This window comes from Penicillium brevicompactum, assembly GCF_028827555.1.
Source record: "Penicillium brevicompactum strain IBT 35665 chromosome Unknown utg000007l_segment0_segment0, whole genome shotgun sequence".
In the NCBI taxonomy this organism is placed as follows: domain Eukaryota; kingdom Fungi; phylum Ascomycota; class Eurotiomycetes; order Eurotiales; family Aspergillaceae; genus Penicillium; species Penicillium brevicompactum.
In genome coordinates this window covers 711,515-727,448 of record NW_026623210.1, presented here as the reverse complement: position 1 = coordinate 727,448, position 15,934 = coordinate 711,515, and the positions used below count along the sequence as shown (strand labels likewise).

The following is a 15,934-nucleotide window of genomic DNA, read 5'->3' as shown; positions in this document are numbered from 1 at the left end:
ACCCGTTGGTATCCCTAATCCCTAACCTTCAATCCCTCTTTGCGCTAAGCCCCACGCCTCAATAAAATGGTGGATCAACCAATCAACGTGCCTGTTGCCTGATGAGTCAGGGGGACTTAACGCGCCTCAGGAACGCGTTGTCGCCTAAGGTCTCCACTCGCGATTGCGGCCCCGGGGCTTGCTGTTGTTCCTCGGACGACGACTCTTCAAGGAGTGCGAATTTGCTCTGCCCCGTCCCCGTGCTCAACTGTCCACAATCAGTCTTTTCCGTGGACAGAACGGGGTTTCGTCAAGCTGTGTGAGTCCGACAGTTGATTCGGATCCCGTTCAAACAATGAATGCTTAAGCTTCAGGAAGATCTAGGCTAACCTGCTGGCCTTCGCTTTCACAGAAATACCTCTCGGTCCTTACCGACTAGCAAAAAACCCTCTCTTACCCTCGATGCGATAAATCTCGACACAAGAAGGATACCGTATCGCTTTCATCTATCATCTCGTCCCTCCGATCTTCGTTCACGAGTTAGCATACCCGAAGCGAGCTACAAGCTCTGTATCTTTACCAACCTGAAACAAGGACTGAATTGTCTCACGTGTGTCTCCTCGAACATCTAATAAATCTGCATTGATCAACTTTGACGGCGAGGATCGCTAGCGGTGACGGACGAACACCCCACTCTGTCAGCCATAATTACCGCTCATCCATCGTCCTCATCCATACTAGTTGCTGCCTGTGTCTCGAGAAAGCCGGGGCTGTCTGGGATCCTTCGCCTGGAACTGTATACCCAAGTGAAATTCTGGGTTGATTCTGAAGGACATTGTCCTCTCGCCTAGGTTTCACCCGGGTTTCTAGCCCATTGTTCCTCGAAACGCCATTCTCACAAGGTACGTCTATACCCGTCCACGGCACTATCTCTAGATTAGTTTTGGCTTACAATTTTTTTATCTAGTTCATGAAATTAATGACCTCGTTACGCGCATTTCATCAGCTGTTCTCAGCCGCACATACCTACTCCCAGACCCACGCCAGTGCATTTCTGTAGCCCTGTCTCACATTTCACTCTCTTAGCACTCTCATTCACTACATTCGTCATATTCATAATGGAAGCAACACAGGAATCCACTCAGCCGCTCGCTGATCCGCGTCGCATGGGAATGAATAACTCTGGCATTGAAGATCAAGACTTGTCTGACATCATTTGTATTCTCCATCCTAATTCTCATGCCGCCCATGATGCAGTTGCTGCCACGGCTCGACTCGGCTCCCAGCATATACTCCAAAGAGACGCATTGTCAGACGAGCCCTCTCATACGTCGGACCTGGATGTTGCATTGAGGCTTTCATCTAATGTTCACAACATCGGTCTCGGGTTTTGCTTCGGTCGTAACCGCGCCCGTTGTGACCTCCTCTTGGCCGTGGATGACGAAGCCAAACGGGTATCAAACACCCATTTTCGGATCTACCTGACAGGCGACGGCATCCTTATGCTTCAGGACACATCAACAAATGGCACAGTTGTGGATAATTGCCGCCTTCGAAAGTCTCAAAAAGAAAACAGCCGGATGCTCATGAACGGATCGGTGATTCAAGTGGTGACCGGCATCGGTTCAGATGAAGTTCGCTTCGTGGTTCGGACCCCATCGAGAGAAGGATTCGCGACTCAATATCAAGAGAATCTCTGCCGCTACTTCGAACGCGTCCAAGCGCATGCACCAGCAAACCAGGGTCGACAGGGCCCGCCTCCGTCTGTCTTGACATGGTCGGCCTCCAACGCTTTCGGTATGCATTGGACAGGTGGAGCAATGTACAATGTGACTGGACAAATCGGCAAGGGAGCTTTTGCAACAGTGTATAAGATTGCAACCAAGCAACACGGTGCAATCTATGCCGCCAAAGAGCTGGACAAGCGTCGTTTCATGAAGAATGGGATTTTGGACCAAAAGGTCGACAATGAAATGAAAATCATGAGAGATTTGACGCATGTGAGTGATGGCTGTCATAATTGGCGATTTGTTTGACTAATCTGGCTCAGCCCAACATCGTTCAATATATCGATCACCACGAGCACGACAGGTGGATTTACATCATCATGGAGTACGTCCCTGGAGGCGAGCTCTCAACGTACTTGCAGACCCAGGGACGAATTGCGGAGGAGATGGTGAGGACAATTGCACGGCAAGTGTTGAGAGCTCTTCACTACTTGCACAAACGCCGAATCACCCATCGAGATATCAAACCCGACAACATTCTGATTGCCTCACTCGACCCACTTAGAATCAAGTTGTCCGACTTCGGGCTATCGAAAGTGGTAGAGCAAGAGACTTTCTTGAAGACCTTCTGTGGCACATTGTTGTACTGTGCACCGGAGGTGTACCCGGATTATGAACAATACCGCCGCGGTGAGCTCCGGAAGAGGCGCCGTGTTGGAGATCCGTAAGTCAGCTTCATATTCCCCCCCAGTGAGTCCTTGCTAATTTTCAGGCTTCCTAAAACATCACCGTACAGCCAATCTGTTGATATTTGGTCTTTGGGTGCAGTGCTTTTTCACATCTTATCCGGTGTCCCACCGTATACTGGACGTGCCGAAGATCGTGGAGTACAGATGCTGCGGACAATCATGACCAGCAATGCGGACTTTGATGCACTTCGACAAGCAGGTGTCTCTGAGTCCGGTATCGATTTCGTCTCTCAGCTACTAAATCGAGACCCATTTTCGCGACCGACGGAGCGTGAATGTTTCCAGCACCCCTGGATTGCCGATGTGCCCGATGTCGATGAGTATGATGACGATGAAGACTTGCTTTCAGATCACAATGACCACAACGACGGGCTTTCGGTAATTGGCGAAGATGCTGAAGATGAGCTTGATGCCTCACAGCTGTCTATTGCTGACGTGGGTGGGTACACTCATGAACCCGGAGCAGAGGGTGGCAGCATGGAAGCGATGTCAAAAAAGCCGCGGGTTGAGGAGTACATTCCTAGTGAAGTCCACTATCCTAGCCTTCCTGAAATTAGTTTTCAAGAGGGCCATAAACTCTCGTTGGACAATCACACCAAACGTTTGTTTGGGGAAGTCTCCTCTTCAGCTCTGCGAAGCTCTCACGCACTTGGTACGGTGGATGACTATGACTTCAATCAGTATCAAATGCAGGAATTTGTCTCTTCCGGTGAGTCGATGATGAGCGACGATGCAAACGAGTCCATAATCTCCCTCCCGGCCGAACCTTTTGGTGGCACTGCACCCAGCTTGATGGGCGCCGAGAAGCTCGTTGGGCAACTAAACATGAACTCCTTGCACCCCACCATCCACTCCAAAGTCGGTCCGATTAACAACTCACCCCTGCGTCAGACCACTCCTGGACAAATCAACGACCCCGCAATGGCACCTAGTCCAGATGACGAGTCCATACCCCCCACATCGAGTCCAAAACCACCTCTCTCCTGCAGTCCTCAGGAGCCCACACCGAAAGCCAAATATTCTCGTCGTATCGACCTTGCGCTGCCAGACACAGCCAGCGAAGCCTCCAGTGACAGTAGTGCGCAGAACAGTCGTCGGAGTGCCGCTCCCAACTACCCCCTCGCGTTTCCAAGTCCCAATACGATGTCGAGTTGGCCACCACTCTTGATGCCCAGACCGGGCAGGCTATCCTCGATCGACTCCATGCCGAAGAAGATCCATCAGACCCGATTGTCCACCAACCCAACCCTGTCTCAAACCTCTCGGTCCAGTCTGATACAGAATTCGCCAAACCACCAAAGCGATTAGGGAAATTGAAATCTCTTCCCGGGTCTATCTCTGACACGACCATCTATCTCGAAAACCGACTCACATCTTGGGGCCGGGGTCCCCTAGCAACCGTCCGACATCCAGACCCCCTAGACACAAAGATCCCACAATACGCCCTCGAGATCACATTTTGGACCCCTGGTATCGAGCCCCGAATAGCAGCCGGTGAGAATTGGTTAGATATTCCTGGAGTGACAGCAATCCTCTCTACAAAGGCGCGCCGTGGTGTCTGGGTCAACGACATCCCGCTTCACCGAGGTTCGGCGAGAGACGATGGGAGGGAAACTCTGCAATTCGGCACGCTCTACACCGGCGACATCATCACGGTGTACCGCGACAGGAAAGATAGCAGCCAGTTCCTGAAGCTCCAATGCGAATTCACCCACGGCCAGAGCGCTCAGACTCGCCCGGACAACGAACCCGGGTTCGTACTACGGCAAGCGCTGATGGCTAGGACAGATGGAGGAAACCAGTTGCCAATTCGTCCCAACCGCAAAGATCAGGATTGAGAGTGTTGGCGTTTCCGTCGTTTCAATAGACTGGACTAGCATAATCCAAATACCGTTACTACTTGAATCATCGTCTCGTAATGTGGAGCCGATCTCCGAGATGCGGCTCTGCGGGTCCCGATCCGAAGTACAAGGGCCCTTTGTACGGAGTAGGTGTTTTCTTGACAAAGTGAGCAATTAGAACCTGTGGACCTTGGAAGGAACATACTGGTAATGTAGAATTTCATCTTAATCTAGCTCAATGTCATCCATGCCACGTTTCAATCAGCTTAGGGTAAGTTTCAAGATCTATTCTCTTCATGCCTCCCAATTTCCACATACCATTACATCATACAAACCACACCATCGCGTCGGTAACTTCTTGATAACATGCAGCTCAATAATGAGCCCAATGTTCTTGTCAACTGTGAGACGTCCCAAAAGTAACGGGAGCTTAGCCACCAAAGAGAAGAAGTAAAAGCTGCGAAACAGAATTAGGAAGAAAACAGCAATGAGCAGAGGGAAGTGTATATGGATGAAAACTTTCGATAATGAATAGCCTTGAAAGCAATGATCACAGAGGGTATGACTTTTGATAGTGTACAGGATGAAGTGATTGTAGTGTAATCTGCAAGTGGGAGATCGTCGTGTACCTGAAAGCTTAAATGTTATCTCGGAAACGGTATCCGCGCAATGCCCGCATTCGTCTTTCCCAGTGACACCCAGTCATACCCACTGCCATCTAAATCCGGACATGTAATCTGCAGCATGAGCGAGATTGATTTTTCGCACTTTCCTCTCAGAGTCATTCCCAACGACTCCTGACCTCTGTCATCCTGACCTCACCACGGATCCCATCCCTTCGCTCACGCTCTAGATCCTCCCGTCGACGCCTACACCAAGCCCATCATTGAAACGCTACAGTCTCACACAGTTCCCATGGCCTTGTCTAGATCACCCCTCTCCCCGTCCGGGCGGAGGGTGGTCCAGCCCGGGACTCATCTCGGGATCCGACACCGCGACGCCCGGCACATTCTCGCCGAACGGTATCTCCTGGGCCACTGCCAGGGCGAAAAGTGACGAGGTTCGCGGATACCCCTCCTTCTCGACTCGAAACAGTGGCTTCTTCTCCAGGCAGCGACAGAAAATCTTCGCGCGCCTGCCTGGTCTATGGCGGCGCTCTTCGCACGAATACAGTGGTAAGGACGACCATGGTCCGAAGTGGCGGCGTGCGGATACTTCAGGGCGTGGATTCTTTGGTTTTTCAGGGCTCTTCGTACGCCGGGGAAGATTCCGGCTCTTGTTGCTTTTACTCATGGTGTGGATCGGATATCTGTTTTGCTGGTCAAGTAAGTGACAGGACACCATACAGACAAATGGGTGCTTAAGGGTATCTATCTAACCACGTTTGAAGCCATTGTCCAGTTGTACCGTCGGTCGCCTATTGGCGGAGGTCGCAAATTTGTCATCATCCTCGGGTCCAACATCGAGGGCGGTGTTATGGAGTTGAAGGGTGCCCGTGAATGGGCGGTCGAACGCAACAGCATCTGGAACAAGAAGCAATACGCCGCAAAATGGGGATACGAGCTTGAGCTGGCTAATCTCCTCGCCAAAAAGCGGTATTCTCACGAATGGCGAGAAAGCTGGGAGAAAGGTGATATCATCCGAGAGGCTATGCATAAATACCCTGATGCAGAATGGTTCTGGTGGTTGGATCTAAACACATGGATCATGGAGTACGATACATCCTTGCAAGAACATATCTTCGACAACCTCGGATCGAATGTTTACCGCGACATCACTGCCTATAATCCCATGAACATCACACATCCACTACCGGAGTTCTGGCTCGATGAAATGGGACGCTCCCTCGAGGGCGATGGGGATCCAGATTCACTGCAATTCCTTCTATCCCAAGACTGCGCCGGTTTCAATCTAGGGTCCTTCTTCGTGCGGCGCTCCCTGTGGACTGACCGACTACTCGACGCCTGGTGGGACCCTGTCATGTATGAGCAGATGCACATGCAATGGGAGCACAAAGAGCAAGATGCTCTGGAATACATCTATCAAAGCCAGCCCTGGGTCCGAAGTTCGGTTGGCTTCCTTCCTCAGCGCAGCATCAATGCTTTCCCAATCGGTGCCTGTGGAGATGAGGAAAACCCAGTCTCGCACTACCAACAGAACGCACGCGACTTTGTGGTCAACATGGCGGGCTGCAAGTTTGGTCGAGACTGCTGGTCTGAAATCTATTATTATCGTGAGCTCAGCAATTGGCTAAGCAGGCCAATTTGGTCAAAATTCAAGGACAGTGTCCTAGATACATACGATCGGATGCGGGGGTGTCCAGGGATGACTGATTGCTGAAATACTTATGCCGAGTGCACTTGCTTTACTTTTGTAAACATTATTCATTGTATAGGTTCTTGCGCCTGAGTAGGATATATCAGGTATTCTCATTACAATTTAGTTTTGTTCGACCCCTTTCAATATCGCTGGCTCTACCTCTGTCATAAACACCTGGGAACTACTCGAAAACTAGTGCATTGATTCGAAATTACTTCTGATGTTTCAAACCTTCCAAGGTTGGAGGCACAGCTACTCCGTGACTTTCCAAAGTTCTTTCTTCACAGCACCACTAGAAAGTGAGGTTGGCCTTTTCAGAAATTATATTTTTCACCTGGGCTGATATGTACTTGTTCCTTTAATTGAAAAAGGTTTGTATAAGTGTGGTTTCTATGACCATCATCGTCAGAATCGTGTTACGAACCTCAGAATCTTCGACAAGGACAGCCTTAGAACGCGACCTCGGGAGGTTTGGATTAATCGTTAAAATCTGACCAATATAAGATCGGACAGAGTACCGAATACGCGTGAAAAAAAATTTCCATTTTGAGATACATAGTTTCATGGTTCACAGGAAAACTACATACACAATCGTTGTTATTTACACCGGATGTTTAGCCCTCCCGAGGTCTTATCCGCTTCGGGTTATGAAGCAACACGTGACATTACTGACTCAGCCGAGTTGATCAGCGCGTCTGGTCTCTGTGTTCTGCCGTATTCACACTGCCTCCACCGCCTCAAGTTGCTCCAATCACAAAGCAGGTAATCCAACCTTCAAGATCAACGCCGGACCACCGCATCGAGCCCTTCAATCGACAAGTCTCTCCTCGACCGCTCTTGCTGCCATTGTCCACCCCTCCAGCACCTACAGCCTCCCGCTCTCTACTCAACCACCACAAAAACCACCCACAATGCCTACCGCCGAATCCGCTTCCTTCCTCGCCAAAAAAGCCCACCGTCCCCCCAACCTACGAGGGTGTCGACTTCGAGGACAACGTCGCCGTTCACAATGCCCGTGATGCCATTATCCGTGAACAGTGGGTGCGCAGTATGATGGCCCGTCTCGTCGGCGAGGAATTGGGCAAGTGCTATGCGCGCGAGGGTGTGAACCACCTTGAGAAGTGCGGTGTTTTCAGAGGTGGGTTTCCGTCCCCGTCATTTGATTCTCGGAGAGTCTAGGCGCGAAATTCTCAAATTGAGGGATTTTCACCTGGTCGGATCCCGTTGAATTTCATCAATGACATAACTACGGCTGTTTGTGGGGAACGTGCTAATGTGTTTGCGCTATACAGAGAAGTACTTCGAGCTCATCAAGGAGCGCAAGGTCAAGGGTTACCTCGGCCAGGAGAAGAACCGTTTCGGTGGCGAGTCGGCATAAGCGTCTCAGTTCTTGCACAGCTATGCGATTGCGTTTTGAAGTTCGGGGGTTTGATGATCGATATCAACGCCTCGGAAATTGGACAACATACCACGCCAAGATGGAGCCGGTGGACGGATCACTTCTTCGGTACCTTTGTTTTTGTTTGAGGGTGATCAGGATGCTCAGGTTCAGTTCGTGTCGGAGAAGACAAAACATGGCAGAAAAGGAACTGAGGAAACCCTCTTCTGGATGTTGTCCGTTTGTACTGTACATATAGATATCACTTTGTTTGATCAATCTTCCTTTTTCCCCCACCCACTCCCAATGCCGTTCCTATTTGCACTATCGTATTTACAGGTATCGGATATCCAACCCTTCCTGGAGTGTCTGGTTATTTCGAGGAGCAACCAGGGTGCTATGATGGGTTATACGAATATTGTCTGATATATCGCAGTCACGCAAGTGGCTCATCTTTGTCTTTGATCAGTAATAGACACTTGAAGCTGTGGCACTGCGGTCCGGGAATCCACCCGGTGGTCGCACTGCACTCAGACCTGCCTCTTCTTCGCTGTCGTCATCGTTCCCGAAGCTGACATCTTCCCTTTCATCTGGCGAAGCACGCATTCGCATGATCTGATCGTCATCTAGAGATGGGGGCTGGTATGGCGCTGGTGGTGAGTGTATATCTCGGCCAGAAGGCAGATTAGAAAGCAATGGCGCAGAGGGGGAAATGAGCTGCGTATTTATCTATAATCAGTTAGCGAGACTGCGGGTAAAGATTGCCTTAGAAAGCGAAAGATTTCAAACGCACGGTATCATTCATTTTCACCCATTTGGCCTCGAGCATGGCGATGACTTGTCCCTCTTCCCCGCGACCTGCATCGTCTCCTGCGTCCAAGGGACTCTTATCGCCACTGGTGCCAGCATCTTTCGCTACTCGGCGCTCCTCACGCCGCTCAGTCCATTCACGTTTCAAACGAGAGAGTCCGCCTTTTGCCGACCCTCCCGAAGCAGACCCGTCATCCTGGGATGAGCCCCCACGAAGCCCAAGAGGTGTGCGTGCAGCCCGCAGCCATGCAATGCCATCACCAACCTTTCCTGATAGCTCGGCGTCTATACCAAAGAAGCGACAGGCACGAGCGCGCGCAACGCGACCCAAGACTCCGGTGTAGCGGATGACATCCTCACCAACGCGGCCTGCGCTGGTAGATGCAGCACCGACAGCACCGAGACCCGCAGCAGCTTGTTCAGAATATTCTGCGGCGCGAACGCAGAGTCTTGCGAACAGAAGTGCACGAACCTTCGGGATTTCGGGTGCGCGAACCATCCACTCCTTATCATTAGGATTACGTGACTGAATACACGCTGCAACATATGCATCATCCTTGAGAACGGCTAACAGGGTTGCCTCGGCCAATGCAAGCGATGCAAGGGCAGACTGCGTGCCGACGTCAATATCCGGTACCGCAGAGACCGCGTTCGCCGCGAAAGTGGGCGACGAGGCCAGTAGATTATGCACCGCGCTAGCCTGTAGGAGATACCGCGTTGCAGTCTGCACAGCGGCTGTGCGCTCTTCTGGTGATGGAGGTGTGGTTGCATAAAGCGCGGCGACAACCCCAGCGCGCGCCAGTCTACTCAGGACATAACCCAGAGTTGTCAGGGTGAATGCTAATTCGAAGTGGATGCCTTGGCCACATACTCGCCCATTATGCGTTTTCGTCCCCTTTCCTCCTGCGTTATTTTTGCCAGCTCCTATGTTGAAGGCACTGGACGATGAGAGCGTTGGTCTCCAAGCGGATTCAATCTCCGCACGCAGGATGATCTCAATATCACCCGTGCGGAGACCGGACCCGAGAGCGCCGACATTCTGGTAGTCAGACGAGTATTCGTCTGGAGCCTGGCGGTCGCGTAAACTCTTTGAAATCGCGAACAGGTACGGTAGATATTCGTTCAGGGCAGACAGAACCGCGGGGAGGTGCGCGTCCTGGCGCGGGCCGCGGGGCAAGCGTTTGTGGGCCTTGAGAGCGAGACGGAGAGCATGACGAGTTGTTGAAGCTGATTGGGGAAGGGAGGGATGAGTAGGCGATGCGATGAATGACTGAAATGAAAGAGGCGATGTAGTTGGGAGGGTAAACGCGTATACCATGGCGAAGGCGGAGGCGGAGTTGGGGAAGTGAGGAGAATGGAGATTGGAGGGGCTGATAATATAGCCAAGACCATCTCATCTGCCATGCTTTTCTACTACACATGTATTGTTGCTTTGGCAGTACTGCATCTTGGACTTCAATTTTATTTCTGAATGACTCGAGTTATGATCCTCAGGTGTCGCAGAATTGCCCACGGTGCCATCCGCTGGATCGTGTTTGATCGCGTCTGAGGGCGCACTATGTATAGAAATCCAATTCCATTGAGCACCGGCCACAATCCTGCCATATAGGATAGTCGCACGTTCTAGCCCACAGCGCCTCTATCACTCGGCTTCCCTCCCTAGAGTGGCATGTTCCCACGGCCCGAAAGCACGATGATGTGCTGGGAAACCAACTGCTCGCATATACAGTGTATCATTCTATCGCACTGAGTATAAGTGATCTTTGTATCACCTGCATCTGTCACACTTGATTCACCCAGCTCGCAATGCTTATACTACTAAGGTATACTCTGTACGATCTATACTACTTGTTGCGTGACAAATATACGCTAATCATTCACGAGGATTATTTCTAAGTTTCAACGAGTCCAGCTAGACATTCTAGTCTCATTTAATTGAGCTATCCTTAGCTATGATCATATTCGATTGGAATCAAGCACAAAATGGCCAGCTTTTGAAGCTTCAGTGAAACTTGGGAACTACCCATGATTCCGAGTCCAGCTCACTTGGTCATTTGAAACAGTCTTGCTCTCGAAACCTTGAATGATATGGCCGAAATATATAGGCGGAAAAAAAGCCTACACGATGCCCAAGGGCCCTTGCAGAAACTACTTGTAAACAGAGACCTTGAGCCACGTTCGGAGTTAGATAAACTAACTCCGGTCCGGTTCGCCCCCCGCCTTTAATTGCAGCCACTAGTGCAGGTGAGGATGACACCAAGGCCCTGATAGGCCAGTTGGGTTCCTACACTTCACCGCGGTGGAAACAAGGTGCTCCAGTGAGTCGTTCGCTACCTAAAGTCACGTCATTGTCCTCCCAGATTACAAGTAATAGGTCCACCTGACGTCCTGAGAGGAACACAAGTCCAGTGTCTAACTCCGGGTTCCCACTAAGCCCGACTATTCCTCGGCAGCTCTTCCCATTCACGGGAAGTATAAAGCTAACACGGAACCCCCAGACAGTGGTACTGGAAAACACCTTCAATCCTCAGCAGACCGCACAGAAACCTTTAATATCCACAACCACCGATTCCTCAGTATGAAGTACGTTCAGCTTGGAGCTAGTGGCCTCCGCATCGCCCCTATCGGCGTGGGATGCATGAGCTTTGGTAATCCCGAAGGTCGTTTCAAATGGGCAATCCCTGAAGAAGAGGCTCTTCCAATCTTGAATCACTGCTACGACTCGGGACTCAATTTCTTCGACACTGCGAATGCGTATTCGAACGGCCAGTCGGAGGAAATCCTCGGCAAGGCTATCAAGAAGTATGGCTGGCGCCGTGAGAATATTGTGGTCGCAACAAAGCTTTGGGCACCTGTCGGTCGTGGGCTCGAAGACCCGATGGCCATGACCGAAGAGCAACGCGATCATTCAGGATACCTCAACCAGTACGGTCTGAGCCGCAAGCACATCTTCGACAGTATTGATGCCAGCTTGAAGAGACTTGATCTTCCCTATGTCGACCTGTTGCAGATCCACCGGTTTGACCCATATACGCCAGCGAAGGAGACTATGGAAGCTCTTCATGATGTCGTCAAGTCCGGCAAGGTTCGCTACATCGGCGCTTCTTCAATGTGGGCACACCAACTGCTCGAATATCAATACACTGCGCGAATTCACGGCTGGACTGAGTTCATCTCCATGCAAAATCTCCACAACGCAATCTACCGCGAGGAGGAAAGAGAGATGTATCCTGCTTGCCAGAAGTTTGGAATTGGTGGAATTCCCTGGAGTCCAGTGTCGATGGGCTTCTTGGCCAGGCCATGGAACTCGTTCTCTACCACCAAACGTGGCGATGGTCAGAATGAAGGATTTTTGGGCAAGCCTTATTCAGAGGAAGACAAGGCGATCAACCGACAGATTGAAGAGATCGCCAAAAGACGTGGCGTGTCAATGGCTACTGTCGCAATTGCGTGGTCTTTGTCAAAACCGTTTATCACTGCGCCAATCATTGGCATGAGCAAAAAGGAGCGAGTCGACGAAGCGATTGAGGCGATATCCTTCGAGCTGAGTGACGAGGAAGTCCAGAGCATTGATGCTTTATACGTGTCCAAAGGAGTTGTCGGACACAAATAAAACATCTGACATTCCCCCTTCGTCCTCTGAGCAATTTGCGACTGGATTTTGCATACGCTTGCATGCGAGCGAGATATTGGACACCAAGACCCAGTCTTCGGTCGAGAAATAGTTAGTGCAAAATAAAAAGTCCCATCTTCAGATTCGAATTATATCACAGAGTGGTAGCGCAACAAACAAAAGATGATGATACACGGAGACGCAGTGGACATGGACCCTCCACTTTCAACTTTGACAGAACTTGGGTAATGCTCCCATCTGAATAGCGGGTAGAGAGATTGGAAAGTAAGCTCTCATCAACCGAAACTAATTGTATGGTGTCCACACAACCTTCGAATTCAAAGCACTCGCAAAGATGGAGAAGATAGAACCCCCAAGGCCTCGAAATGAAATCCCATGCCAGTTACTCGATCAAGCGAAGTATCTGGAAGGGCTTGCAGCCTGAAGTGCCTGCTCGAGAATGAATATAGCCTGATCTTCGATAGCGTAAGTGTCTACCCAGCCACCATCCCACCCATTGATGCGTTGCAGAGTGGGATCGCTCTCCAGGACGCAGATCGCATCTGGAAGGTAAAGACAAAGCATGAAGCAGCACCTGTGAAATGCCGCATTGCCAACCAGCCCGGAGTGTTCGCGTCTAAAGCTGTCCCAAGCTGCTTGGACCTTCAAGCGCTGATGGAGTTTGTTTAATGTTTCAATGACCCCTTTAGAAGGCCAGGCACTAAACTTCAGTAGGTCGATCTGCTTTTGTATGGTTTGGAATATGGACACGCGATTAAAATCGGGCGCAAAGCCAGAGTCGTACATGTACATTTTTCGCGTGGGTTGAGTGATGTAAGGACATGCACTCACAAATGCTGCAAGACAAGAAAAAGAAAGTGACTTCCAAGGTTTCGAGACCAAATCTATATGATGGATTGGATTTTTATCTCCGAGTTGAGATAGATGAGAAACTTTGTCTGATAGACAAGGAAGATGAAAATGACCTCGGGACTACGTCTTTTTAAATATATGCATGTCGAGAAAAAAAAAAGCCAATTGCACAGAAGCAGGGGTCGATACAACACAAAGAGCGAAAAGCCGTTGTATGTCTGATCGTTCGAGTCTGTCTTTTCTTTGTGTTCGTTTAAAGTGGGGCAATTCTAAGGTTTCCAAGAGAATCTTCACTATATTTGGCAAACAAAGACGTCCACGGAGTACAGGAAGGTGAGATAGTGGAAAATTACTTCCAAGCTTTTGTGGTTGTCATGGAACAGGGGCACTTTGAGACTCAGGTCCGTTCGTGTTTATCTATCCTCAGTCGGTCGATAATTTCTGTCTTCTTTCTACATCTCCTTGATTTGATTCGCTAGCTCATCCATCCCATTCTCTCAAGTCAGGTGACACTGGTTTGTCTTCGCCGTTCTTATGTGTGATCTCTGGTTTTATGAAATCTCGGATGAAGTTTCCTCGGACATAGGAGTATGTGGATGTCAAAGAACGGTGATCTTTCCTGGCTAACGAGGCTAGTGCAGCCAATTATCGACCAGACAGCGTCGGTTGGCAAATCCCGAGGCGTGCACTTGATCAAGTCTGGTCACACTAGCCTAATACGGGCTAGCCTCATGGATCTATACATTAGCGTGGAGTCAAGCATTTTCCTCGGCTTCGGAGATGGTTCAATCCACATCAAATTTCCGCTTGCTGGATAGATCGGCTGAGACATTTGACGCTAAGCTTGAAAAGCATTGGAGTCATTCTAAATATGGCTTGATTTCTTCGATAACACCCTAGTCTCGCTTATTGACCTCCCTAATCTTGCTTTAGCCAGCAGCGATGGGAGACTTAATAAGTCTTGAGTTCAACTCCGTGTTCCAAATTGCTCTTCGGTGTTGAAGAATTCACACAAGGGGTCTCTACGGCACTTTGATTGACTTTCTTGCAACACCAGGCTGCCGAATTCACGACTTCACACGCGAAAGTGCGTGATTTTCGGATCAGACTGAGTATACCAAGGGTTGGAAAAAAAAAAAGCAAAATCGCAAAACAAACAAACCACACAGTACCACACAGTACTGCATTCTCACCATGGGACCTTGGAGCATTCTCATGTTCCTTGCCCTCAGCGGGCTGCAGGCCATGACCACTGCCGAGTATACCGGAACCGACTGCAACCCAACAGACAGCAACAGCACATGCAGCGCCGATGCTGCCCTCGGAACTGAGCATACCTGGCTATTCAATTCAACCCTCGACAGCAAGCTATGGGACATGAGAACCGGTTCCATCGACTACACCTCCGAAGGCGCAGATTTCTCGATCAAGACCGAAAATGCCTCCACACTCCTGGTCTCGAACTTTTACATCTTTTTCGGAGTGATGGAAGCGCACGTCAAGATGGCAAAAGGCGCTGGTATTATCAGCAGTGTTATTCTCCAATCAGACGACCTGGATGAGATTGATTGGGAGTGGGTTGGCTACAACACAAGCGGAGTGCAATCCGACTTCTTCGGCAAAGGAAACACAACCACCAGCGATCGAGGGGGTTACCATGCGGTTTCGAATGCGGATACAGAATTCCACAACTATACTTCATACTGGGATAAGGACCGTCTCGAATGGTGGATTGACGGCGATCTGGTACGCACTGTCAACTACTCCGAACCGTTGACTGTCTACGGCAAGAACTACCCCCAAACGCCATGTCAAGTCAAAGTCAGCAATTGGCCGGTTGGCATCAAAGGCCAGTCTGTGGGAAATCTGGAATGGGGTGGTGGCTATGTCAATTGGACTGATGTGCCGTTTACCATGACCGTGTCAAAGATCCGTGTCCAAGACTTCCACTCCGGAAAGGAGTACAAGTATACAGGACATACAGGGTCTTATGAAAGTATAGATGTTATCAGGTACGTTGAATATCGTGCTCTGGCCGGTAAAATTAGTCCCATTGTTGGTAGCCTATACTGATGGATGTGACTTTTAGTGGAAACTCGACTGCCCAAGCAGAGATCTCCAAAAAGCCAACAAAAACCCTTAGCCAAAAATGGAACGACCTCTCCGAGGGGGCACATATTGGCGTCTACGTTGCTGCTGCGGTTGTCGGTGCGCTTGCTGTTGGAGCATTCGGTTGGTACTGTGCTAAGCAACGTCGGAATGGTCGGCTGCAACGCGCATTAGACGATGGGCAACACAGTGCCGAGCTAAGTACCTTGGAGCAAACCAAGCTGAGATGGAGGCAAAGCGAATTGGGTCGCAGGGACTATCAGCCAGTCAACACCTAACCTAGGCACGAGTATGTTTCTGTATAATAGTTTTTGCATAGTTCTGATCTCAGTATTGAGAATTTCGATTTCCTGTGAGATGTGTCCATAATATTCCACCCATCTCGGAATTTCAAGCATGTCCCCATGGCGGGATTGTTCTGCCTTTTATAGCCCCGTGATCGAGAATGTGTACATGGTACCGGGAGAGTCAGCTGGCTGAAACGAGCCCGTACTCAAAATATCACGACACTTACGTACGTACGGATCGCCTTCCAG

At 50.1% G+C, this 15,934-nt stretch overlaps 5 protein-coding genes across 5 annotated transcripts; 3 read left to right on the top strand and 2 right to left on the bottom strand.

Moving 5' to 3' along the window:
• Positions 1–1,097: 1,097 nt before the first annotated feature.
• Positions 1,098–7,993, top strand: N7506_011036 (uncharacterized protein; the record flags this gene model as incomplete). Its single annotated transcript, XM_056960329.1, has 8 exons — positions 1,098–1,979; positions 2,030–2,430; positions 2,503–3,482; positions 3,542–4,208; positions 5,197–5,471; positions 5,645–6,529; positions 7,298–7,753; positions 7,908–7,993. 8 exons carry the CDS (start codon positions 1,098–1,100, stop codon positions 7,991–7,993), a joined length of 4,632 nt encoding a protein of 1,543 aa, XP_056806484.1.
• Positions 7,994–8,458: 465 nt separating this feature from the next.
• On the bottom strand, positions 8,459–10,121 carry N7506_011035 (pH-signaling protein PalC; the record flags this gene model as incomplete). The annotated part of the gene is made up of 2 exons (XM_056960328.1): positions 8,459–8,722; positions 8,787–10,121. The coding sequence occupies 2 exons, from the start codon at positions 10,119–10,121 to the stop codon at positions 8,459–8,461; spliced, it is 1,599 nt and encodes a 532-aa protein (XP_056806483.1).
• Positions 10,122–11,381: 1,260 nt separating this feature from the next.
• N7506_011034 (aldo/keto reductase) lies at positions 11,382–12,416 on the top strand (the record flags this gene model as incomplete). The annotated part of the gene is made up of 1 exon (XM_056960327.1): positions 11,382–12,416. The coding sequence occupies one exon, from the start codon at positions 11,382–11,384 to the stop codon at positions 12,414–12,416; it is 1,035 nt and encodes a 344-aa protein (XP_056806482.1).
• Positions 12,417–12,827: 411 nt separating this feature from the next.
• N7506_011033 (uncharacterized protein) lies at positions 12,828–13,229 on the bottom strand (the record flags this gene model as incomplete). The annotated part of the gene is made up of 1 exon (XM_056960326.1): positions 12,828–13,229. One exon carries the CDS (start codon positions 13,227–13,229, stop codon positions 12,828–12,830), a length of 402 nt encoding a protein of 133 aa, XP_056806481.1.
• A 1,230-nt stretch (positions 13,230–14,459) lies between these two features.
• Positions 14,460–15,676, top strand: N7506_011032 (glycoside hydrolase family 16 protein; the record flags this gene model as incomplete). Its single annotated transcript, XM_056960325.1, has 2 exons — positions 14,460–15,301; positions 15,379–15,676. Coding segments are annotated over 2 exons (1,140 nt in total), but the record flags the coding sequence as incomplete, so codon positions are not given.
• Between the last annotated feature and the right edge of the window lie 258 nt (positions 15,677–15,934).